The sequence below is a fragment of the Zootermopsis nevadensis genome, unplaced genomic scaffold (assembly GCF_977971745.1).
Source record: "Zootermopsis nevadensis isolate Lab colony 2312 unplaced genomic scaffold, Znev_1.0 Znev_ptg000011l, whole genome shotgun sequence".
Lineage (NCBI taxonomy): Eukaryota > Metazoa > Arthropoda > Insecta > Blattodea > Termopsidae > Zootermopsis > Zootermopsis nevadensis.
Window position 1 is genome coordinate 13,700,622 of NW_028259143.1, and position 26,941 is coordinate 13,727,562.

The following is a 26,941-nucleotide window of genomic DNA, read 5'->3' on the forward strand; positions in this document are numbered from 1 at the left end:
GTTTCCCTTTTGATGGATATGAAACTGATTCTCATGTTACTGGTTTCTTAAAAGATGGCAGCACACTACAGAGGCACTACCGTAGCTGCGCGTTCATTATCTGTGGTATGTGTGTTTATCGTTGCGTGTTACATCCGCGTCATGATCACATAACCTGTGTTATGAAACGAGTGTAGTTCGTTGCACATTTCGTATTGTGGTAGAAACTAAACTCTGTGTGTGTACTCTAAGATTTAAAATTTCTTTCCAATATTATATTTTGAACGTTTGTTTTTTGCGGAAGGTAACCTGTAAGCACGTGAATTATAAATAGTGTCTGTTCGGTTAATATTTTGAAACTCCGGAATTTTTTGCCTTTGGACATAAGTGATTCTGTAATACGCGGTTTCATGTAACCGCTGCAGGTTAGTTAGGCAAACAGAAATTTGGTGAAATAGGTAGAAGTTGAAGACCGGTAGACCATTAACAGTAAGTTATTTACTTAAACTGCACTATTCGTCATAGAAGTTCTTAACGTTCTTCTCAAGACTATAATTTATTTATATTCCATAGATCTTTCGTAGGCCCAAGCCAAGGATAAATACAGTATTTTTAATGCAAATATTACAGCATATCGATGACAGTAATTTGACAAGAAAGCGTACCCACTATTGCTTACACATATTTATATTAGCAGAGAGTTTTTGTCTGATGTTATGTAGTATGAGTGAGATTGGAGATACCCCTTTGGTGCTGGCTTAAACTTATTTATATCGTGATTCAGAACTTTTGTAGTGGGGGGGGGGGGGTGAAGGTTATTGAATAACTCAATTCCAGTAAAGTCAACTCCTTTCTGATATTTACTGAGGTTAGTGTTAGGCATATGAAGGTTATGTCCGAATCTTATTCCTACCACACCAAATGAAATTAAAAGTATAATAACTTCTCTCAAGTCAAAAAATTCATGTGGCTATGATGGAATTTCTTCTAAAGTACTTAAATCTTGTGTGGATTATATAAGTATTCCATTAAGTTATCTCTGTAATCATTCAATGGCTGTAGGAATGTTTCCTGAAAGACTTAAATATTCAAAAGTAAAACCACTATATAAAAAGGGTGAAAAATCCTGCATCTCTAACTACAGACCTATTTCACTGCTGACAACATTTTCTAAAATTTTTGAGAAAGTTATGTGCAAGAGAGTAAATAATTTCTTAAACTCAAACAACATCCTTGTCGAGGAGCAATTTGGATTTAGAAAAAATCTCTCAACAGAAAAGGTTCTATTTAGTTTCACAAATGAAATTGTATGTGCCCTTAACAATAAAATGCATGTGGGTGGAATATCTTGTGACCTAGCCAAGGCATTTGATTGTGTAAACCATGAAATATTACTAATGAAACTGAAATTTTATGGGATTCGAGGTATAGCAGGACAATGGTTTAAATCCTACCTAAATAATAGAAGGCAGAAAGTAGAAATTGAAAGCCCCCATACCAATCATAATACCTATTCAGAATGGGGTATCGTAAATCACGGAGTGCCACAAGGTTCAGTTCTTGGGCCCTTACTTTTCCTCATATATATAAATGACTTGCCGGCAACTGTGAACTCTATATCCAAACCCATTCTTTTTGCTGATGATACAAGTATCATTATTGCACACCAAGAATTGATCTATCTTGAAAATATCATGAATGATGTCTTTGCCAACATAAACAAATGGTTTAGAGCTAACAAACTGGCACTAAATTTTGAAAAAAAAACTTCATAAAATTTGTTACTAAGCACAAGACATATCCTAGATTAAATATAGGTTTTGAAGAAAAATTAATTGTGGAAGTTGAAACAAACAAATTCCTTGGCTTACAAGTCGACAGTACCTTAAATTGGAAGAAACACATTGAGTATATTATTCCCAAATTAAGCTCTGCATGCTTTGCCATGAGAACAGTCGTACCACTCATGACAATAGATACTTTAAAGCTAGTTTACTTTGCTTACTTTCACTCTGTATTGTCATATGGATTAATCTTTTGGGGAAATTCAACAGACAGTAATAAAGTTTTTTACATGCAAAAGAAAATAATTAGAATAATGGCCGGTGTCAAAAGCAGGGTATCTTGTAGAAAATTATTTCATAAATTTAATATACTTCCACTTGCAAGTGAATTTATACTCTGCTTGCTATCATTTGTGGTGGAAAACATGGATAAATTTAAAAGAAATACAGATGTACATAATTTAAATACAAGACGTAAACATGATCTATATGTGCCAAATGCTAACTTTACTAAATATCAGAAAGGAGTGTACTATACAGGTATCAAGTTGTTTAATAATCTTCCACCAACAATTAAAAGTCTAAATTATGATATAAAGGTATTCAAGCCTGCATTGAAAGATTACCTCTTTACTCACTACTCCTATTCTGTAGATGATTTCATCTCTGCTGAAAATGTTTAAGCTTTATATCCATAATCTACGTATATGTAAAGCAAGTTTTGTATTTATATTTAAAATTCTGAGGCTTATGTATATTAATTTGTAAAATTATTTTTCATATTTGTATTGCAGAATCTGAAATTTATGTACATTGATATGTGAAATACGTTCTTGTACTTGTGTTGAAAGTTGTGAAGTGTATGTATATTTTATGATATGACATGTTCTACATCCTTTGGTTGAGTCCTAAGAAGGATGTATGGAATGTAAATAAACTCTACTCTACTCTACTCTACTCTACTCTTAAACTCAAACAACATCCTTGTCGAGGAGCAATTTGGATTTAGAAAAAAATCTCTCAACAGAAAAGGCTCTGTTTAGTTTCACTAATGAAACTGTATGTGCCCTTAACAATAAAATGCATGTGGGTGGAATATCTTGTGACCTAGCCAAGGCATTTTATTGTGTAAACCATGAAATATTACTAATGAAACTGAAATTTTATGGAATTCAAGGTATAGCAGGACAATGGTTTAAATCCTACCTAAATAATAGAAGGCAGAAAGTAGAAATTAAAAGCCCCCATACCAATCATAATACCTATTCAGAATGGGGTATCGTAAATCACGGAGTGTGTAACGAAGATGTGAAAGATGTATATCAACAATGTGTAAATATGGACCGACAACAATGGTCAGCTTTTATATGAACTCCTTCGTGCATTGTTATATTACCTAAGAAATTGTTACGTCATCTGTTTACTCGGCATTGTTGTGTTTCAATACTGCCGTCAACAATCCACGTTCGTTATTGCGGAAAGAGCTGAGCTATGAATCCCTTGTGTATTGTAGACTAGATAATTTTGTGCTGGTAGAATATCAAAAGTACTTTTCTTATATAAGAATTATTACATTACATTTCATTGCATTACAGAGACGTATTTACGTCAGATTCTCCGGAACCGTGGTTCCACTGTCAACTTTTTGGATGTAAAATATTTCTTTGCTGTCTGTTGACTTTCCCCAGAAAATAATTCCATATGACATGATCGAATGGAAGTAAGCAAAGTACACTAATCTTAAATTTCCTGTTTTTATGAGCGATGTAACAGTTCTCTTACCAAAGCATGTTGAGCTTAGTTTATGCGTAATGTATGAATATGTGTTTCCCAGTGTAAGTCATTGTCAATTTGTAGGCCAAGAAATTTAGTTGTTTCTAGTTCTTCAATTATTTTGTCCTCATATTCTGTACCTATTTAACACAATTTTTGTTGGTAGTACAAAATTTCATGGGGAAAAGGCAGAGAACCAAGTATTAAACCTTGAATGTTTTGAAATGCTGCATGAAGACATGCATTTATTTGAATCTGGTGATTTTATTTGTACGTGTTGAAATCTAATTGTTGCAACAGTAAACGTCATATGAAGGGTTACACATGTGTCTGTGTACAGTATTGTAGATGGTGAAACACAGTTGTTTAAGGAATAGACTGAATAAACAAAGGTGAGATTTCAGGTTGCATGTTGCATGTGTAGTCTGGTATATGTTGACCAACTTGTGAGACTAGCGAACTATGCCCAATACCCATCACTGCAGTATTTTGTTTCTCCCATGTCACTCCCTTTCACTGTCATTGTCTCTATTCTCAGCATAATTAATTTGTGTAAAGATTCAACTTGCATCATCGGTTTTTACACACACACACACACCCGGCCCCTTAGTCTCTTGCACTGAATTTCAGGATATGGGCCATGATTGATTCCTCTTCAGTTCTTTATTTTATAATAATTTGGTCAGTCAATTCCAACTCCCCACAGTATAAAAGGGAACATTTTATGAGTATCACCAATTGTAATAAAGTTTTGTCTGGTAATCATGTGATAAATATATGAAATTTTATTTTCCTGTCAATGAAATGTTTCAAAATTTAAAATTGTATCTTATTCTTGTTCATAACACTTTCTCCAGTCAAGTTAGGAAGCTCATTGTAGCTTATTTGAACTGGCACACAAAGTAAATATGACATCCTGTCAATAACAAGCCCTTCTCTCTTAACTGCTGATATGATTCTCTTGTGTACAGAAAATCCTGTCCCTAATTCCTGAGTCTCATTCCCCTTTCCATAGAAAAATGTAAAATTGCCTTCTGGTACAGAGCCACCCATGTCCCATCTGACCTTCTGTACTCCCTCCAAATCAAACTTGTACTTTGCTAATTCTCTTGCAGCTGTTCCCAGTGAACCTGCCCTATACAGACTCCTTACATTCTATGTCCCAAATCTCGTGTCCATTTTCCTTTGCTTAGGTCATTGCAAAGAATCCTCCCCCTGTCTGAGTCTCTGTGTAACATTTCATAACAAGTTATTATTTTTATGGTGAGGAGTTGCTGGCCCCATGCCCAACCACCCCTTGTCTGCTGTCCACAATTGCTTATTCAATATATTCACAGCTACCCTTCATATGTGGAGGCTATCTTATCCATTCACAACCTGAGGACGTGTCATGCTGTGGTGACAAGGGATCTATTACACAAATACACTGATTTAAAGAAATACGTGAATTAATCATAATGAATACCTCACTTGAGCATTTGTATTTGCTATTATCCAAGGGATTAGAATTGTATGCTAGCATAGTGGTGATTGTAGTAAATGCTTTTCTTTTTAATGCATGTGCTATATTCACTCAAATATTCATTTCAACTGTTCAGTTTTTTGAACTCCATTTTTTAAAATTTCTGTGTGGAAATCATACCCAGAGCAATAGGAAATGAGTGAAAAATGTGTAGATTGTGATAATGCTAAAGAGAATATGTGATTATTACATACAAGCCAGTTAACATGATTTGTCAGCCCATAAGATAATGTTTGTTATGTTGTACTCTGTGTTTGTTCAGTGAAAGTAACGTGAATTGTAATATGGCTGAAAAACATGAAAAGTTATACTTACAGCAAAACAAAGCTAACATTAATTAGCCAGAGATGTAGGATATGCTTTAACAACAAAATATGATAATGGAATTTGTAAGATACAGGGGTGCTGGACCTTTCAACTGTAAAAGCATGAAAGAGTATCCACATGAAGTGATAGATGTTTCGCTTCCTCAGTAGTTTAACCAGAAGCAAGCAGAACATACATAAATCTCTGGTTCCATTTGTGCACAAAAAGCCAAGTTTATTCATGAAGCTTTGAGATTGGAATGTGAGTTCAGTGTCTTCATTGGATAACTGACCAGATTCAAGCAACAATGTTGCATTTATAGAATTGCTGTACAGGGAGAGAGACTTATTGCTGATGATAGTGCAGCTGACATGTTCCACATAGAATTTCAGAAATTTGTACAAAACTTGAAAGTGGATCAAATGTACAATGCTGATTAGTCTGGATTATGCTTGAAAGGCTTGCCAACAATAACCCTTCATTTTAAAAAGAGAATGTGCTCCCAGGCGTAAATTTGAAGACTGCTGTATGGTCATGTGTTCTGAAAATATATCTAGAAGTCATGAACTGAAACTTGTAGTGATTGGAGAAACTGAAATAACTACAATTGATAAAGGGTACTGAAGTAAATTGCATTTCTGTCCATTATTACAACCAGATAAGAGCATGGACAGGGAAATTTTTGGAAATTTGATCTGTAAGCATTTTGTTCTAGCACTTTTGGCTATCCTGAAAGAGAGAGGATAAAAACAGAAATCAGTGTCACTGTGTACCTTGTCATCAAACTTTGGACAATAGCTTAATCATAATGATTTTGCCCCCCAAAGTCACATCTGTTACACAGCCCATGGACCAAGGTGTGATTAGATCTATGAAATGACACTGTCAGGTTAATTTATTATGGAAAAGATTGAAGTGTTTGATGCTGTATACTGCATGCCACTGGCACAGTCTTCTGTGAGTTCAATAACATTGGTTAAGTTCTGGAAGAGATGTCATCTGGATCAAGATGTGATTTGCAAGGTGATGTGAATGATGAAATCAGGAAGTTCAAAGGCAGATTGTAAATAGGTCTGGCTTCATTCAGGCTGGAATAAGAGGAGGGTGGATTACAGGTAACATATTTGAAGATGAACTGCAAGCTTGGGCCAAATGTTCCTCAGGCCAAGTGAAATTCTAATCTTTTGGCATGTGCACACCTCTAAGGTAGCTGTGTAGCATGGGTGGAACACACATCATAATTTTGCTCATTCTTGTTTAAGTTGAACTTTGAAGTCTAGGAAAGTTCAGCACTGCACAATGCAGGTATCACTTGCATATTGCCATATTGTTTGAACAGACAGGGCACGAGGGACTTGTCTGTTCATGTGTTGAAATGAGATTTCACGTGATTTTATATATACACACTCACATATGAAGCTGTTATTAATACTTTGCTTCAATTTTGTTGTTTTATTTTGTCTTCATCTAATCTTTTTGCTCATGTTTTCTCCACCTCAAGCTGCACATTTTCCATTGGCTGTATTTTAAATATTTATCAAGCAAGAGTTTGATTACAAAGTTTATTTGAATATTATATAAGATTTTATTGTGTGCAGATTTGTTCTTAAAATGCGCTTATAGTTTGTCCTATAAGAATCTGGACTTAAGATTGGTATATATTTTTTTTCACAGATAATACACATTGCATCAGCAGTATGCCAGTTGCTCATAAAGAGTCAAACCTGCTGCTTGATGGTTCTGGAGATCACTCAGACATGGTTAAAGATGAGACATCATCTGAAACTGGAAGCTGTTCTTTGTCATCATCAAGTCAGACCTGTGATAATATTCTTAGTTTTAAATGTGCTTCTAGTGATGCTGCTGCAGTACGTGGAATTAATTCCAGATGTGCTTATACTGATGCTGTTCTTGCCTCTGTCACTTGTAATGAGTCTACAACTGACAGGCCAAGGTCAGAAAACATGAGTTGTGTAGAAGACTGTTCTCTTGAAGCACTTAATAAAGGAGACATTAGTCCTCTGGTAGATGCTTTGGGAACTTTAGATATTTGTGGCAGTAACAAAATTGAGGTTGAAAAACACACTTTAACTATTTCGGAAAAAGAGTGTGAACTACAAAAATCAGATTCTTCTGTGCACCATAATCAAGTTAGTAAAATTCCATGTAGCAGCAAGGATTTGCTATATGCCATTGATAAAGCAACAGAAGAAAATGTGGTTTGTAAAGAAATGAAGAGTGACAATGCATGTGGTTTACAACTCAGAAGCTGTAACTTTTCATATACTTCCATGACAGTAGGAAGCAATATGTGCAACCATGATTCACATATTTCAGAAAATAGTAATTTTCCAGTAAATGACTGTGTTAATACATCTCCTGATTCATGTACAATGAACATTTCTTTACCACCATTAGACATGCCATTTTCATTTAATTGCAGTGAGAATGCAGCAACACCAAGTGTCTTTGAGCACAAAAATAAAATTGAGACTGAGCATGTTTCATTATCATGTGGAATTGACACAAATCAGAGCAAAGTGAATTGTATGATGCTCCCTAGTGAAATACTCATGCCACCTGCCATCACAGAGTTTCCCTGTGGTAAGCTTGAAGTGATAAAAATGAATGTTGGTTCTGAAGGGAAAAAAACTGAATGTTGCCCTTCTGAGAGTGTAAATGTATCACAGACATATACAGATACCACAGGAATCACAGTTATATCTGTAAGCAAAGGAACTGCAATAAATACAACCTCTTCAATTGAAGCAACAGAGACATGTGCTATGTTATCAGGAACTGTGTCAAGAAAGTTAAGTGGCACTGATTCCATGAGTACATCTCAGCCAGACATACCTCAAACATCAGTTGGGATCAGTTCATTGGCATCACATCCATCGCCATCCCCACCAGCAGGAAGCTCTCATTGCATCACATTCATATCAAAAACAGATTCTATATCAGATTCATTTACCTCTTCGTTACAGCCACAGAGGGACTCTTTTGTCAAAACTCAGAATTTTGGCTCAATTCCCAGTTCTGTTACAAATTGTAATAAGCTTTTTGAAACTGTTGCTGACAAAACTGAAGGTAGTGTTACTTTCTCACCAAAGGGTGAACAAAATACAGCTCTTGGTGTGATTTCAAGCATGCCAGCCTCCAAAAATTCCTTTGCTGAAGACATACCTTTAAAATTGTCAGCTTCACCAGCACTTCATAATGTGTCTAGAGATTCATCAGTTTTCTCAGGTGTTCATTTTTGTACTCTGAGTTCACCAATCTCATCATCATCTGTTTCAAAACCTGGAGATACCAACTTCCATCTTGGTACTTCCTCATCTGATTTGGAATATTCACTTGGATTTGGGACATCCTTAAAATGTGGAGAACCTTGTACTGAAACATTTATGGATACTGTTGTGTCAAGAACAGGTACTTCTTTGAAACCAGATATTACGTGGTCAGGAGTGAATGTATATTCAAACACAATGAATACATCACAACAAAACAATAGACTGTCTAACACTAAAACAAAGTCATTGGACACAGCATTGATTAGTTGTGGAACACTGCGTTTTTCTCCTTTAACTGCACAGGCATCATCAAGCTTGCCTAATTCATCAGTTGTGAGCATAGATCAGTTAGGACAAGTGCCAAGAATTGAAAATACTGCACTTGCAATGTCCTTACCTAACATAACTGATGAAGATGATAATGATCCTTCTAGTTCCTGGTATACTATCCAGAAATCATCACTGAAGAACGTAGCTGAATATACAAGATATAGTCACTCCAGTTCAAAACCGATATTTGGATCTGATTTTAATTTTCTAAAATATGAGTCTGTGAAAGATACATCAGTTAGAAACAATATATTTGGAAATATATTCCAAGTGAACAGCCCTGGTAACCAGAGCTCAACAGCAAATGCTAGTAACATGACAGCATTTAGCAATGGTAGCAGCACACTATTTAGATTTGGATCTGTCAAAATGAAACGTGATAAAGATTTTGTGTGGGAACCAGTTACAACTGTAGCATCAAATAATTTTAATACAGATATAATTAATAAGACATTCACTTTTGGAATTCCATCACCAGCAACTTCAAGCAGTGTACTCTTCAACTCCAGTGGTTCAAAGAAAACGTCAGAACACAAAACAGAGTTGTGTGTTCAGGGAAGATCAGAATTTCATCTACAAAGAAGATCAAGCAATTTTGCACAAACTGGTTCATGTAAGTTAATACTCATTGGTTTTGTATAGTTTAACAAAACTGTTACATTAACCAAGTACCATTTGCACTAATATAAGCGTTTGTACATTTGTGATGGACAAACATGTTTTGGTCATTCGACAGTTGTCAGTGTCTACATGTGTTCTATAACATGTAACATCAGCAATCCCCTACATGTTTATGAACATCGTTCTTTTGGTAAAACATGGTTTATTGAATCATAAATTCAGTAATAAAATAGTAATGTAATGGTTTATTTATTGTTATTCTTGAAAAACATTACGGTGGGTCCTACTTGTGTTGGTAGCGCAGCTTAGAATGGAGAAGGCAAGTTAACATTATAATAGGATGCAGTTGTCAGCTTAAACATATGTGACAGCTGTTAGGGAATTCCTTCCAGGACACTAAACATTGTTTCCTAAAGCTACATCATTTATTTTGTACGATTAGGTACTACACTTATCATTTACATTATTATTGATTCCTAAGAGGCTAGTTCACTTTCTACTAGTCAGTAAATGGGTGAGCTGGCCTTTGTGTATTCCTCAATTCCAGGAAATTACATTTGCACATTCTTAAAATTGCTTAATTCTATACAACTTCAAAGCTTTAAAAAATTTCACATTCTTAGTTGAATGGCTTCTTAACTAAAATTATTTCCCTACAGTAATGTCAGACTTGTATAAAAATGTATGGAGCATGCTCAAAGATGATTAAAATGTGAAAATACATTGCATCAGTGTTTGCTCACCTTATTGACCCATTATTGCAGTTGGGTACTTTTACTCATGTGTGCTGCATATGTGTGCGTGTGTGTGAATAAAAGCATTGGTTGCAACACTTGTACCACTTCACTTTGTTTGATTTAACCATTTCCTTGGTGCTTCCTCCTCATTTCAGGTGTTTAGATAATGTTTAGTTGTGCTTGCTGTCAGTATTACTTGTGGAGGTGGTATATTCCAATCCTAGCCATGTACGGTAGTGTTGGTATTCATGATTATTATGTATCCTGCACCTTAGTGTTGACTGTTGTTGAATGGAGAGGTTTGTGGTTGCTTTGTCCAGTATAACAGATTTGATTAATGGGCTTGGTATAGATCTACATAGGCTCTCGTCTAGTCTGGTCATTGTGCTATACTGATGTTTAATTGTATGTCCTCTTTGCATTGTGGTATCAATGTTCATGCCAGTCTCTCTAAATTTTAGCAATAGGTCATGGAAAGCATTCAAGGTGGTCATGTTCACTTCATTCAGACACTGGCCTTTTTTTCTAATGAAACATTTTGTGTTGTCCATACTTGTACATTTTTCTGTGGTTTTTAAATAAATAAAGTTTGACACAAGTACAAAAGGTAGTTGGTTTATGTATCATGTATGTATGTACAGAACCACACAGTATGAAAGGATACAAAATTTGTATTTTGTTAGACATTGTCACTTTTTGGGAAATGTGTAACATTCTGGTGTGATTTTAAAGCTCTGCTGTTTTGTAATGGTTAGTGTTAGAACATGAATGGAACACAAAACTTGCATGTGTTCTTAATTAAGTTAAATTAAAGTCCCACTTGTTGCTTTTGCACACATGCTCATTTTGTTTTTACAATTCTTACCATTCCTGGCTGAGATTATAAAATTCCACTCTCAACCATATGGTTGATTTGATTCTTTAATCAAAACAGTTTTTTTCTTTCAATTCTCTCATGAGTTGTGTATAGTCCCATGGGTAAAAATAATAATGTTTGGAGACAAAGTTGGACAATATTTCACACCTCTTCTATCCACCATCCTGCATAATGTTCATTTAGAGTTTTGTGGAAAAAAATTGATGTAAACCACAAATTTCAATTTATAAGAATGATGTTTTAGTGTTATGGAGATTGTACCTTCCTGCACTGTATAGGTATAAATGAGCATTTCTCAGTGCATTGAATTGGAGAAGGAGAGGGCTGAATCCTTAGCATGATCTCAAGACCGTACTTGACTATGTTTCTACCCATGCAGACTACATAAATGAAGTGTTATCAAGTGTGAAAATTGACAGAACCTTACACTGAACTTTAGAAGCAGCATAGATAATATTTCGGTTTCTCCTTTGCTCTGTGTTTTACGCATGCTTGTAGCATTAATTGTTCATAAATATGTAATATTGAAAACCACACCATAATTTTTTGGTCATGCTGTGGGATTTTTTCTACTTTTTTTTCCCCATTTCTTGGAGACTAATTATTTTTTCCTTATGATTTGTAGGTTTTCATAGAACACTACACAAACCATCAGCGCTATTCAATGTTGTCAAAGATACAGACACACAAATTGAGAATGGAATTGTCAGATTAATTGTTGTTCAACATCAGCACATCACAGCAATGCCAGAATATTCATCCCTGTCATTTGAAGAACTGAGACTACAATTTTATAACTCCAAGAAACAAACAGGTTATTTCATTAAAAGGTTATAAGTATTTATATCTTAGATGGTATTCTGTTCACGTGACTTCACTCTCATTACATTCTGTTATTTTACATGGATTCTAAGTTAATTTTATCTTATAACCTATTTTTATGCTGGATTTCTGTGAATGCTATTATCTCTATCATCCAAATCATTCCAGTTTGGTACACTGTCAGGCTGTGTGTTAAAAGTCAGTATACTGTAGCCATATTTCGACAGTTCCTGGCACATCCAGCATGCTGAGATGGCTGTCTTAGTTGTGGTGCCATTTAGTCTGGTAGAAGTTTACTAGTGTCTTAGAGGTCCTTGCTGTCTCTACATCAGGGCACTGAATCAGAAGACAATCGTCTTTGTATTCACTGCCGTGAGAACCTCAAAACCTACACCATACTGCATTCCTTAATTTTTAAAAGTATATTAGTACCATTATATGTATGGCTGAAGTTCAGTCTGCAGCATGGTGGGATACTTTTAATCTCTGTTTCCTACATGACCTTGGAACCTACCCAGCCAGCTATTCCTGGTGATTGTCACAGTTGAAGCCAGACTAAACAAAACCTTCCATTATGAGGATACAGTAGGCTTTGAGATAAAATAATCCCAGTCCTTTCAAGTTCATTGAATATGTAATATTTGTACAGATGGAGTGCAACCAAAGATACGGTCTACACTAAACAGATTTTATTATTACTGAATAAGAAAACCTTTTCTTAAAGCGAATATATCAGTTACAAATTAATCTGATAATCTGTGAAGTCTTAGAAACATTTTAGACACACACAGTGGTATTGTGTGATGTGAAGCTTTCATGATGACTAAGTATAATGAATTCTTCTCAGTCTACCAGCCATGTAAGGTGGTTTATTGTAGGAAACATTGTTCTCAAAATGGTATTTTCTTTAATAAGTGACCTCACACGGCTGATAGCCCAAGAAGAATTCAAGATGGTATTGGTTTGGATGTATACAATTTTTAGCAGTATAATGATATAATGGTACAACATATTTCCGTTTGGCTTAAACCATATACTGTTTAATGGGTCCATTGAGGTAGGTCGGTCTGCGTCCCGACAGGGTGATGCAAAGGGGCTCTCAAGTTTTCCTTTCCATTGTCATATCTCATTCCACTTTCAAATTCCATCTAGCCGTCTCTCTAATTAACCTTTTCTACTTATAAATTTGTCCTCTTGCTGAACACCTCCCATACTTGGCATGTCTGAATCATGCTCCACCATGTGCTGTGTGTGACAGCTTCTTCCCCTTTTATGTTTATAAACAGTACATATATTTTAGGCCCCATACATTATGAACTCCTGCCTCATCACCAGGATCTATCCTATCTCAGTTGTACTGCCCACAGCCTTTGGCGTATAACATGTGGAACTCAGAAGTGAAGGTTAAATGCACACTTCTCACTGCCCCCAGTAATAAGATCCTGGTATCAGAAACCCTATCTCAATTCATGTACACACTCATAGACTCCAAGGAGTCTAATACTCCACTGCCACCCCTGTAGATTTGTTATGCACACAGGATTGTGTGGTACCAACGGCTTACTGCTGAAAGGGGACATGATGTAATCAACAAGAAGTCCCCTGAAGCCTGCAGTTGTAGAGCGGAGAGACATGGGCAGTTTGTACCCATGGTAGGGACTTAAAGTCACGTTTGCTGAGATATACAATCTTGCCTTTGGGTATACCCTAGTAACTTCTCTTACATTAGCTCATAAGGTATTACAGTGTGTTGGTTTACTGACTTGAATTGATTTTTTGTTTGTTTCAGAAAGTGTGGCCATTATGGTTAACAAAGTAAGTACATTGTAATTGAATTTATACTTTATAGAAAACTTTGTTACTGCAGATTATTATTTTGGTTTCTATATGTGAAAAATCTGTGCCAATTTTTGTGTGGTAAACCAGAAGTGAATAAAGAAACATCTCCAAAATTCTGAGTATGAGCATGAATAGTAACAGTTTCAAGTGAGGAAGGACAAGGTTTAAAGCCATTGCAGATGTTAACCTTTCAGGCGAAGCGTTTGAATTCCTGGGCTTTCCACACATGGATTTAAATGAAATTTAAACTTTGTAGGATTTGAGGTTTTCAGTGGCGCCATGTAGTCTGGTAGATTTCTACCGGACTACATGGTGCAATAACCCAGAAGACAGCAATCTTCAATTTAAACTTTCTCAGAGTGCTGCTGAGTTTTGCTGTGGTACAGAGCCATTTTCATGTGCATTGTGGCACTAGGTGGTCTCTTGCTAAATGAGTAAGTCACAAACTCAAGATGCAATTTGAAGAGGATATGGTGTTGGAGTGAAGAAAGCCTCATGCTTCAAGTGTCTGTATGGTAAAAAACATGGACACTCTGAGAGTGGTAATGCAGTGGAAGCCTTAGTAAATCAATGAAAACAGCATCAGCTGAACTGGGGAGTTCAGCTTAGCAAATTCTACACTAAGTTCTCTATGTTTCTATATAAGATAACAGTGTTGCATAAGCTTGCTTAATGTAACAAAGACTGTGGCTTCATTTTGATACTTCGACAAGACATGACGAAGATATCTCCACAACATGGTTCTCCATTACCATTTGGTAGAATTGTCAACAAGAAAAATGTTTATTTCTGGGCCATGGAACATCCACACCAGCTTCATGAAACTCTTATGGCAACAAAATTACCATGTGGTTTACCATATCAAACCACAGAATATTCAGGCATTTTTTTTTATGAAACAGTCAAAGGCCATAACTTATTTGAACAGGATTGCAGATCAGTATCCAGTGGTTTATGCAAGATGGAGCCATGCCACACCATGTTAATGTGGTCCTTGATATTCTGTTGAAACCTCTGGTTCCAGAATTATTTCTCATCATTTTCTTGAATGTTACAGATATACAAGTTTGTTTAGAAGAGGTAATGAGCAGATTGGGAGTTATATTGAACATGTTATGCACTAAAATCAACTTTCTATGCTTGTGTCCTTGGTGTGTATGTGACATGTAGTATTTTTGTGCAGGATTCAGAAGGATAAACATTTTGTATACCACCCTGCAGGAGAAATGTTACATTTTGTCTGTAGTAAGTTATACTTTTCTTCTATGTGCAGGAAGTTCAGACTACAGAAAGATTCCAGGAAGGTGGAAATAATTTAACTGATATGTGGAAGATCCTGGAGTGTCCAGTATGTCTTGAAATTGTTACATCACCTGTTTTTCAATGTGAAAGGGGTCATCACATGTGTAACCACTGCTGGAAACGAGTTGTCTCATGCCCATTGTGCAAGTCCTTAAAATCAAAAACACGTAACTATTTTGCAGAGGCAATGATAGAGAAGCTGCCATTGCCATGCAAATATCGTGTCAGTGGGTGTTCTGAGACAGTGAATCAGGTAGACAAGGCTGAGCATGAAAAGACATGTCTCTTTCGTGCATACACCTGCTTAGTAGATAATTGTAACCAAGCTCATAGCTTCAAGGACATGATGGTCCATTTAAAAACTTCACATAGTCAACTGATAACTAGGAACTTCTTTGATATACCTAAAAGGTAAGTATTGCCATCCATATTTATGATTCTAAAGAGAAGTTTTGAAATTTTAAGGAAATAAGAATAGTATGTAGAGAAGATACTGGGTTTTTTCTGAATTTACTTCTAGCCCCACCTGTCTACTAGCCTCTAGTAAAACTTCTGCATTCCTCTTTATTGTATTCATATCGTTCCCCAATAAATAAACATTATCAGCATATGCCAATAGTTGATGTGTCCCATTCAATTGCAAACCCTCCTGCCTATCTTGGACTTTCCTGATAGCATATTCTAGCACAAAGTTAAAGAGCAAGGGAGACAAAGCATCTCCTTGTTTTAGACCGTTCTTGATGAAGAATGTCTCAGTTTGGATAATATCCATCAAACTTTTGTATGCTCTCCATGAATGCTGCTGAGAAAACATTCTGTTTAGAGTGGATTACCTTATGGAAGTGTACACAAATTTTTTTAAACTTTATCCACACCAAGTACATGTCATGCATGAAGTTGAGGAACTTGATAAGGAAAAACTATTTCATTACTGCAGATGGTTTACACACTATATTTGAGGGGGTATAGACATTTTAGATAATGTTTTCTGTAGTGATGAAGCTTCATTCCATTTAAGTAGATAATGTTAATAGCCACAACAGCAGAGTATGAAGTGCTGAAAATCAGCATACCTTCCATGAAGAACCATTACAGTCCTTAGAAATTTGTTATATTGAGATTTTATTGTATTATAATTGCTTTTCAAAATAATAAGGTTTGTTGCAAGTTACTGTATAGTCTTATATTTGTATCAATTAATACTTTACACCAAATTTAATTATGAATGTGAACAGTGAGGTAATCAACAGTTACATACTTGAATGATAAACAGTGACAGTACAATTAATAAAGTGCTCTGTTTATTTACAGGCAGAAATTCACTCATACTATGAGTAAATGTTCCTTCCAGTCACTTGTTCATGCCTTTGATCTTCCTGGTTGGGGCTGCTTCTTTCTTTGTCATAAAGGATCTGATCAAAATAAACGTCTGTGGGTACAGGTATGTAGCACCTCATATTTAACTTGATAATTATTTAATTAAATAAAATGTTTATATCTTAAGTGTAAACATTACATATTTAAGTACTGGCTTCCATTCAAGCCACTCAGAACAAATTCCTTACACTTTCATTGATGTTGCATGATCTATTAATTTGTAACATGAGTGAAGTTTGTTAAACACTGTCCAGTAAGTAGTATCTCCACTCACCTTGTTAGCATTTATCAGTTAGGTGTCTCCATATGGTGTTGGTGCTTTCTGACCTTATTGGCTGAATATTTCCATATTGTGATATTAAAATGTTTCATTATTTGAGGCAGTGTGTGGTTGATGTTGCAGGCAGCACATGATACAAGGTTGCTGACAAGCATCACATCAGATTTATTGATTGATATGAAATAACTTGTAGTACTGTGTCCTTCTGTCTGCCCTAGCATTTCAGTACACTTTCAGATAAAATTAGAATGCATTAAGTGTATAACTTTGGCTTTTGAGTGAGAGCCGCGTCGAATGTTTGGTAGTAGCCAGAATTTTGGCAAAACATAGCATTTGCCATTTTCAAGGTGAATATGAGTGGGATCAACCAACCATACAGCTAATTAAGGGTGCAGTCCTCTACATGCACAAGATAACGTCCCTTGCTAGGCTACACCATTCCTGCGTATGAAATGCATTACTGGAAATGGTAATGGGGGTGTGCTAATGCTAAAGAGAATTATCTCATGGCATATGGACTTGCCTATTCAAACTAGGGGCTATGGCTGCTGGTGGGAGATCGTCCCACTAGGCAACTTGTCCCTTGTGTTAAGGATTTTGGTTGGATGGCTCTCTGGGATTGGAACCAAGAAGTGTTGCAGTTGCTTTGGCAGATGACCTTTATGACTTAGGGAGGGGGGAATCACTTCAGCTGAAGGCCTTCATGATTGGGGAAGGCAAGCAGTGCACCTTTTCATTTATACCCTGGCATTTGTCTTACATCTGAGGAAAGGACCGAAAACCTCAGCCAGGGTAGCTGAGTAATTGGACCACTAGTTGTGCCTACTTGGCCATCATTTCAGAGACAGCCTCCTTGACTTGCTGATTATCAGCCCATTTCTATTGCTGGTGGGTGACATCAGTCAGCACAAGTGCCTTCCAAGTTGGCAAACTATGGGATTCACCTCTGGAGGTGGTTACCCTGGGCTTTCAGAGCTCCTTGTGACTTGCCACTGCCTCCTCATCCAGTTCTTCAGGCATATTTCATCCTGAATACTGGCGGGTGGAGGGGGCCGCAGGTCAATGCAGGTTCGACAACTTAGGATGAAATGTCAGCTGATCACTGAACATTTTACATATTTATATTAAACCGCTGCCTGGGGAGCAAGCAGAAAGGCAGAGTTAAGGCTCTATCATTGTCTTGTTCACTCACAGATTGATTACAGATCACTCATCTATGCTTCTGCATAAAAACTAATTTTATCTTTACTTGATCCTATCCACACCTCAGCAATGCATCTCTGTACTCAAAATCAGAAGACCCTGCACTCCAACAAATTCAGCTATTCAGTTATGCTGCTAAATTGATTGCCCTCAAGAAGCACCCCTCGTATGGTGCGGTTCACCAACCCTCTCTAAAATGAAGATTTTTAATCAATCCAAGGCAACCCATCTGACAGGTATTAGATTCAAGGAGCTTTTGGAAGCATTTCATATCACCACACCCACCATCATACCTTCTAGAATCCCCAATACGCCATCATTCTTGATAGACACTCCCCATTGTGACACTCACCTTTGCAACTTTCACAAGGCATCCACACCACCAGATACTTTCTGAATACTCTGTACAGAGATGTTCACACACTATGGAGATTATGCAGTTGTGAATGGATTAATAGATTCCATATTTATTTTAAATGTAAACAAACACCTTCAAATTTAGACTGCACTCTTTTAGCTCATTTTTTACAGCTGATGTCCTTGAAGTCTCTTATTTTGGAACTGTGTACTATGTCCCACACACACTCTCCAAACAGGATTTTAAATTACAGTAGCATGGATTGCAGGCCACGTAAGTAGTAACGGTAATGAGGCAGAGAATGCTGCTGCCAGAGATGTCACAACTCAAAGTTCTCTAGTGCCTGGTGTCCTTAGCTTCTGTCTGGCAATCCACCCACCCCCATGTGTACCCCTTGTAGAACTTGGCATCAGACATGTCCTCTTGAACTGCCCGAGGTACACCATCAGACACCAGATGTTTCACCTGCCTTCCACTATCAGAGAAATGCTAGGTGATGATGCTGAAGTCTTAAAACAAGTATTAGCATTCCTACATGACATCAAACTTTACCACTTGTTATGATTCTAAGACCAACTGGTGAGTAATTCACCAGTGTATAAAAGCACATTTTTAACTAGTAACCAGGCGCTAATAGCCAGAGTAGCTGATGCACCTAAAACCCACTACTACTACTACTACTACTACTTAGAAATTGGTTCTTGGAGTTTAGGTGGCCAAGGATGTCCTTAACACGAGCTTATCCATGTGACCATGCAAACTCATCGTTCACACATCTGTGCTAACTTTTGAATTTCATGAAGCTTGAGTCAGTGGCTTCTACTTTGAAAGTTGTCATGAATATTTATGGCTAGCAGGAGGATAATGAGGATCCTATGGCTGTCCCTTGGACTTGTCGGTTGAATTTTCTCTGGTGTACAAAGAAGGTGGAGTTGACACAATGTTCTACAAGCCTGATGAGTTCCTGTGGTTGATCTGCCAGTGTTATGTGCTCCTGGGTCATGTCCAGCACGTTCTGTACAATAACCTTTGTGAATTGACTTACCTGCATGAAGTTCTGCATGGGATGGTTGGGTGTAGTATTCTGTGTAGGTAACTTGTGAGTTGTGGCTGTCACCCAATAGTCAAACTTATACATGATCTCCACCCAGGAACACCTGCAGACAAGAAGTATGCATAAGTGTTTATGGATTGGTCCTCAGAAATTTAAAATGTACAAAGAAATTATGAGTCAACTCCCTGAGCTGCTTCTTTAATATTCACATTTCATGTCTCCAGACAAAAGTCCTGGAAGAACTGAATTTTCAACATTGTTCCAGAAGAGGCAAGAAAATAGTTTAATTTGTACACTAGCCACAAGGTGTACATGAATGTTTATTCTCTTCCTCGAGGTGAATAATGGAAAAGAACAGAGATCTTATTTTTATTCATCTGAAATCTTGGAACATATTCTCAGTTTATCAGTTTGTGTCCATGTTATTTTTTATACTTATTAACATCAATGAGCATTTTCCAAACCACTAATTTCATTATGGTTTTAGTGGTCTGTTGGAAGCTATTCATATTAATTAATCTCTTTCATGTGATGTCATTGATATTGTTATATTAAATTTATTGACAAACTCAAATGTCTTTAAGTGTAAGATAAGATGTATAATGTCTTCTTTCCAAATGTGTATCCTATTTTATGTCATATCTTGTCTAGTGCTGACATAATTCAGCGATGATTCAACATTAATGGATATCCATGAAATTAATATGAAAAATATAATTACTTTAACATATATATAAGCTTGTCATTGCATAAACAGCTACTTACAAAATTATTCATTGTTGCAGGTGATGAAGACATATAGTGGTGATACCAAGTTTCTGTACAGCATAGAATTGGCAAATGTGCTAGATTTACGAAGTGTGAGTTACCAGGGCCCTGTTGTACCATTCCACACGGTTACCAGTGAACAACAGCATGATTGTTTGGTACTCACTGACCTTTTGCTTGACACTTTAAAAAAGAGCTTTGGATTTCATATTACAGTGTCCATTTGGCATAATGAATTCTGAAGAACTGAGCAAACTTTCATTTATTACAAATAAGTTCATAATATTTACTGTTCTTAAAATATTCGCATGGGCACCTTGAATGCCAGAAAATTTCATCATAACCATGTATTATCACGTATGTTATCAATGTTTGATTTGTTTTTCACTTCACTGATTAATTTCTAAGTAAAAAGTTAAAAATATTTTAGATACTGGTGCCAGTTTTTGATGTGTAATACTGTTTGATGGCATTAAAAATGTTGTGTGATTTTCATTTGCAGTTTGTATTTATAAGCATATACCACTAATACTCAGTATCCTCATGTTGTATTTCTTTATGCAAATTCGGTTATGTCTCCTTCAGTTGGTATAGTACTTTTGCTTAAGGTGTGCTCTGGTTAACACCCAGTGAAAGGCAAAAAGAATAGGGAAAAACAACACAGAGACCCATTATCTCTAGTTGGAGAGTTAGTGACTGTAACTACTATGGGAAATACTGGCTGTTATGTAAACTAAGATTCTTGTGCTTCCACAAATAGACTTTGTAACTTCAGTGTTGTAACTTTTCACTGCTCCATACAAAGTATGTTGTGCTGGGTATAAAAACAAACAGCATTGCAAAGAAAATAATATAAGCATGGTTTTCATGTGCATATAGTGTGTAGTCTTTGAAAATCTATTGGCATACATCACTGTATGACCCTATATTATTTAGTGATAGTGTCACTCCCATCTGATAAGTCATGTGTCCACCTTTTTGGTATACCAAATGTAGGAAATTACAAAGCTCATTTAGTGTGGCCTCCAGTAGCATAACATAAAATCAGATTTCATCAAAACCCATCCAGTGGTTCTTGAATTGAATCGTGTGGACAGACACGTGGTCATTTCGTGCACATTGTGCAAGGAATACATAAAAAGAAATTCTGTCATGATTTTGTAATAGTCCATTCAGTTCTAAGTATAGCTACTGATTTTTATGTTTTATAAGATGGTGTATTATTGTCATTACTTTACAGAAAGAACTGCACTGTTCTGCTTACTGATGTAACTTGTTATACTTATGCACACTCATTTTCTTTTAAGTATCTTACACTTCCATGTGTGTCAACTGAATACCACCTTTTTATATGACGCGAAGCTTTCACAGCGGATGTCATTAATAAAATCTCAGGCCAGCAGCCGCGTAACTCTGCCGATGTTCTAAGGGCCATCTCTGCCCTCATTTTTATGGCTAGTCACAGCTGTGTGCTCACACCAGCCCGCATATATACCTGCCCAAGGCTTGTGCATGTATCTGAGCACGAGCCAATGGGTGGCTAGTGGGTGGAGTAAACTGATTGCTCTGCTTGGGCCTGCCTTTTGATTAGTGGAACCCTGTATTGCTTGATTAGGTTAATTACTGGATTCCAGGCTGAAACCTCCTTCCCTGTTGAAGTTCCTACCCAGCAAAACACATGACAGTTTAAAAAGTTTCTGTTAACCTAATTTTCCACACACAAAAACCTTTTTTAAAAGACTGCATATAAATGAGTAATTTTGTACTTATGCATTGGAGATCACTCACAACGGAGCCCTTTGTTTTACATTGACCACATATTGTTCTTAATACCTATTGGAGGGAAATTCCCCATTTTAATAATTTAATTATAACTGTGTGACCTAAACCATACTTCTGAATTTCAATCATATCTTTGCTTTGTGGTTCACAAAAAATGCTAAGCATCCATAATTTGATTCCCATCAGTGGTGGTTTCTCTTGGGTAAAAGCTACATTACTTATGAATGGTTCTTGGTTCCAACCAAACTATCAGTGTTCTGCTGTTGGTGTCGTAAAATCTAACTGATATGGACTATCAAGATCTGAATCTTTGCAGAAGGGATCCTCCAGGACTCAAAAGATTTCTGTTTATCAACTAAATGGAAAAAACTTTATGATAAGTTGAGAACAAGAAACCAAGCAAACTTGTATGCTAGTAAAATCAGTAAGATGCAGCTTTTAGTCTTTTGTTGATCATGTTTATAAAACTAGCAACAAATCCTTTCATTTCACTCAGAGTAACATATTTCCACCTTCTTATTGTTGTATTTTGAGAAGGATTAGCATGAACTTGAAGAGCAGTTGTGCATATCTGTTTTTTGGTAACAGTTGCATTTGGTAAAGTGATGCTTTGTCTCCCTTGCTCTTTAACTTTGCCCTAGAACAGGGGTCTTCAACCTTTTCATACCTACCGCCCACTTTTGTATCTTTGTTGATGGTAAAATTTCCTTACCTCCACCGGCGCCGCACGTACTGCCCACCACCATGAAAGAGGTACAGTTGGAAGACTGAGTGATGGCCGGTGGCAAGCCTCGCCCTCGTTATACGCACTAAACTCGTGCCTTTGGCTACGGAGCTCATTCGTTGCTCCCTCGTCCACGAGTATACTTCGAGAAGTGTCCGGTGAATTATTATCTATATTCAACGTTTAGAGATGGAATTCAAAAGCATATTTTAAAAAGTCAAACTTGCGAAGTTGTTAGCAATGTATTCGATATATGGAGAATGAACAAAATTTGTAACAACGGACAAAAAACCCCACCGCCCACCATGAAAGCTTGAATCGCCTACTAGTGGGCGATAGGGACCAGGTTGACGACCCCTGCCCTAGAATATGCCATCAGGAAAGTCCAAGATAGGCAGGAAGGTTTGCAATTGAATGGGACACATCAGCTATTGACATATGCTGATGATGTTAATTTATTGGGGGACGATATGAATACAATAAAGAGGAACGCAGAAGTTTTGCTAGAGGCTATTAGACAGGTGGGGCTAGAATTAAGTTCAGAAAAAACTAAGTACATTTTAGTATCACGTCGTCAGCAGACAGGCGGGCAAAATTATCTTAGGGTGGCTAATAAGTCCTTTGAAAGGGTTACAAACTTCGAATACCTGGGAACAACAATATTAAATCAAAATGACACTCATGAGGAAGTTAGGAGGAGATTGAATTCTGGAAATGCTTGCTACTTCTCAGTTCAAAATATTTTGTCTTCCCGCCTGATTTCTAAGAACCTGAAAATTAAACTATACTGAACAATAATTCTGCCTGTTGTTTTGTATGGGTGCGAAACATGGTCTCTCACTCTGAGGGAGTAACATAGATTGCAAGTGTTTGAGAATCGGGTGTTGAGGAGGATATTTGGGCCTAGGAGAGAAGACGATGGGGCGTGAAGAAAACTGCATAATGATTAGCTTAAAAATCTGTACTCCTCCCCCAGTATTGTCAGGGTGATTAAGTCGAGAAGAATGAGATGGGATGGGCATGTAGCGAGCGTGGATGGGACAAGAGGTGTGCACCGAGTATTGGTTGGGAAGACCGAGGGGACGAGACCGCTGGGGAGACCTAGACGTAGATGGGAGGATATTGTCAGGTGGGATTTATGGGAGATAGGAGTTGAAGGAGACTGGATTTTGTTGGCCCAGGACAGGGTCCGGTGGAGGGCTTTGGTTAATTCGGTGATGAACCTTCGGGTTCGGTAATCCATCTAGTTAGTTGGTTAAAAGAATGACAGAGACACTCGAAATAGCGAACACGGTTCACTTGACTGTCAATGCGGAAAATAAGTCAAATAGTGTTTTTGTTACTGACAGTCGATAGAGTGACAAGGCCGGTAGCAACAGTAAAACAGGCAGGCGTAAAAATAGTTCCGCTAACCACGGTTTCAGCACTCCTAACTTCCTACACCCCCATTACCTCCCGTGTCATAATGGAGGACTCTGGCGTGTCCGCAGAACGTCAATCGTTCCAGTACAAAGAACCGCTTGTAAGGGTGGCCACACACGCTACGGCTTACCGGAAGGCTTACGTCTCTGAAGGCAAACCGGAGCGTGTGTGGAGAATTTGGCCGGAAACCGAGCCTCCGATAAATCTGCAGTCGCTTGATTTCTTGCCTCGAGACTTACTGAATGTTTACAAGTCGCAACGTGTGTGGGCAGAGACGAGGGTAAAGGCAAGGCTTGTAGCATTTAGCAAGCAGCCACCGAGAACTTCAAATCCTAAGTTTAACCGTTCCAAATGTGTCCTCATCCATTCGCAGGTAGTTATGCCAGTCCGTCGGCTCTAATCGAATTTCATTCAACAAATTTATGTGAGAACGTTTTGATCCATCTAACCAACTTCTGACACACTTAGAACGTTTCAACTTTATTTTATTTTTCAACATTAAAGTAACAGCAAGACCAAGTACAGACAGACGAAATCGTTCCAATTGCGCCTATGTACGGCGTCAGTACAAGTTTGGGTTTGAAAGAACAGGCTAGAGAAGATACTATGGCGATTGAAACGAGGGCAGATTCAGAGCACGTATTATTGCAAATGACTAATGCAAGTCGAGAACCCCTAGAAATTCCAAAGCAGACGATGGTAGGATATCCACGCGAGGTATCCGGAGCTCTAATTAACCGAGTCAACGGAAACTGTGAACAAATTTCGAGACAAAGAAACAGGGTTACAGCGATAGTGCGGACAGTACTAAAAAGTAAAGTGAAGCATTTAATCCAGAGGGAGAGAGCAATGATAGAGCCAGATTTACAGAATTACGCTCATGTATTTATAAAAGAGGGATACATTAATTTCGATAGTACTAAAATGGTAACTCATGCCATAGTTGCAGGAAATGCAGTGCCAATAAGAAAACTTCTATGTAGGGTACCGTACGCTTTAAGAGATGTTATGAAAGAACAAATTCCAAATTTGTTGAAAAAAGGTATAGGTTCAAGCCCCGCCATATTGGTTGCAAAAAGGAGTATGAATGGCACACAGAAGTGTAGAATGTGCATAGAATTTAGAGGTTTAAATGCACTAAGTTTCAGGCACATCTCTTGCCACGTTTGGCGTCTGCATAGAAGCAGTTACTTTATAGTACTCGACTGTTTCAGTGGATTTTTTCAAGTGGAGGTTTTGGAGAAAGATAAAGAGAACTGCATTCGGTGTACCCTTTGGGCATTACGAATAATAATCGGTTATGTTTTGGTTTATGTAATTCGCCTCTGACGTTTCAGTCCCTGATGAATAAAATATTTGCGAGATTTAATAGGCAGTGAGATCTCCTGCTAATACTTTTCAGTGCAGAGCTTGCGAAAAGGCGAGAGCTTGTGTTAGATTGGCTTACGAGAGCTAATTCAAAGCTGCAGCCTGATAAATGTTTCATAGCACAGCCTCACGTTGAATATTTGAGTTACGTTACAGGTAGAAAGGGAATAAAAGCCAACCCAGAGAAAGTAAAAGTGATAATGAGCTGACCAATTTCATAAACGGTACGTGAAGTTAAATCTTTTCTTGGATTGATAGGATTTTATCGTAAAATGGTACCAAATTGTGCACAACGAGCAAAAGCGCTGACCCAGCTGATTAGAAAGAATTAAAGTTTTGTTTGAACACAGGACCAACAATATGATTTTGAACATTTATAAATGGCGTTAACTACGGCCCCATTTTCGGCATACCCTGACTTTTCGCAGACATTTTACTAATAAGGTAGCGGAAGGATGTGTACTATCGCAGTATTAAGAGAGTAAAGAGAGACCCACAGTGTATGCTTCTAGACAGCTGAACCATCTTGAACAAAGATGTGGTGCTAGTAAATTAGAAATTTTGCTCTAGTATGGCCACACATCACTTCGTAGACCGAACTGACCATCGAGCTTTGGCGTATCTAAAATTCTCAGACAACTGTTGGTTAATGAGATGGTCTCAGATTATCGGAGTTTGATTTCACAGTATAATTCCGCCCAGAGAAGTGTATATATATATCAAGCGCGTAGTTGTTCTAAGCCGACATTACCGCGCTGGAAAACGACCTCTTGAGACGGGAAAACATTAGGCAAAAGCAGGAAGGCGATCATTTTTGTCAGAGTATATATATAATATATATATATATATATATATATATATATATATATATATATATATATATCAATGACTTTGACAACGCTCAGTTGTAACGTTTCCTTTGTCCCACCCTGTACTTTCTTACTTTCCCTTTGTATCACTCTGTTCTAACCTTACCTTCTTCCCATCAGAGTGCGCCTTGGTCTTCTTCTGTTTTGTTCTGTCAGTCTCTGCCCGGTGGTCGAACGCTGAACGTCTGTTCTACTCTTTTCGGACTAAATTCGGTAGGTCTCTTTCTGGCTTAGAAAGTGGGGCAGAGACCCGACACAAGTTCCCGGGACTGCTTTGCTGATCCATAATTTTTTAGTTTGTATTTTTGTATGTACATATTTACTTGTGTTTGGTTTGTACTTTGGTCAGTAAGTGATAGTCTTGTAAGGCGTCTGGGCCTGTGTACGTATCAAGTGGTTTTGCTTTTCTATCTGACTCAAGATATTCTGTTACTCTACTCGCATTTCTTCTTTTTGCTCTGATTATTTCGAACTGTTGTTAAACCGTCTACGCTGTTTTCCATTGTTCTGACGGATCGAGCCCTTCCGAACACGGATTATCTGAGAAAGGA

At 37.3% G+C, this 26,941-nt stretch overlaps 1 protein-coding gene across 1 annotated transcript; it reads left to right on the top strand.

Moving 5' to 3' along the window:
* Positions 1-124: 124 nt before the first annotated feature.
* On the top strand, positions 125-20,720 carry LOC110835343 (uncharacterized). Its single transcript, XM_022075471.2, has 7 exons — positions 125-468; positions 7,039-9,600; positions 11,848-12,036; positions 13,834-13,859; positions 15,157-15,596; positions 16,497-16,626; positions 20,243-20,720. The coding sequence occupies exons 2-7, from the start codon at positions 7,062-7,064 to the stop codon at positions 20,465-20,467; spliced, it is 3,549 nt and encodes a 1,182-aa protein (XP_021931163.1). The 5' UTR covers positions 125-468; positions 7,039-7,061; the 3' UTR covers positions 20,468-20,720.
* Positions 20,721-26,941: the final 6,221 nt, after the last annotated feature.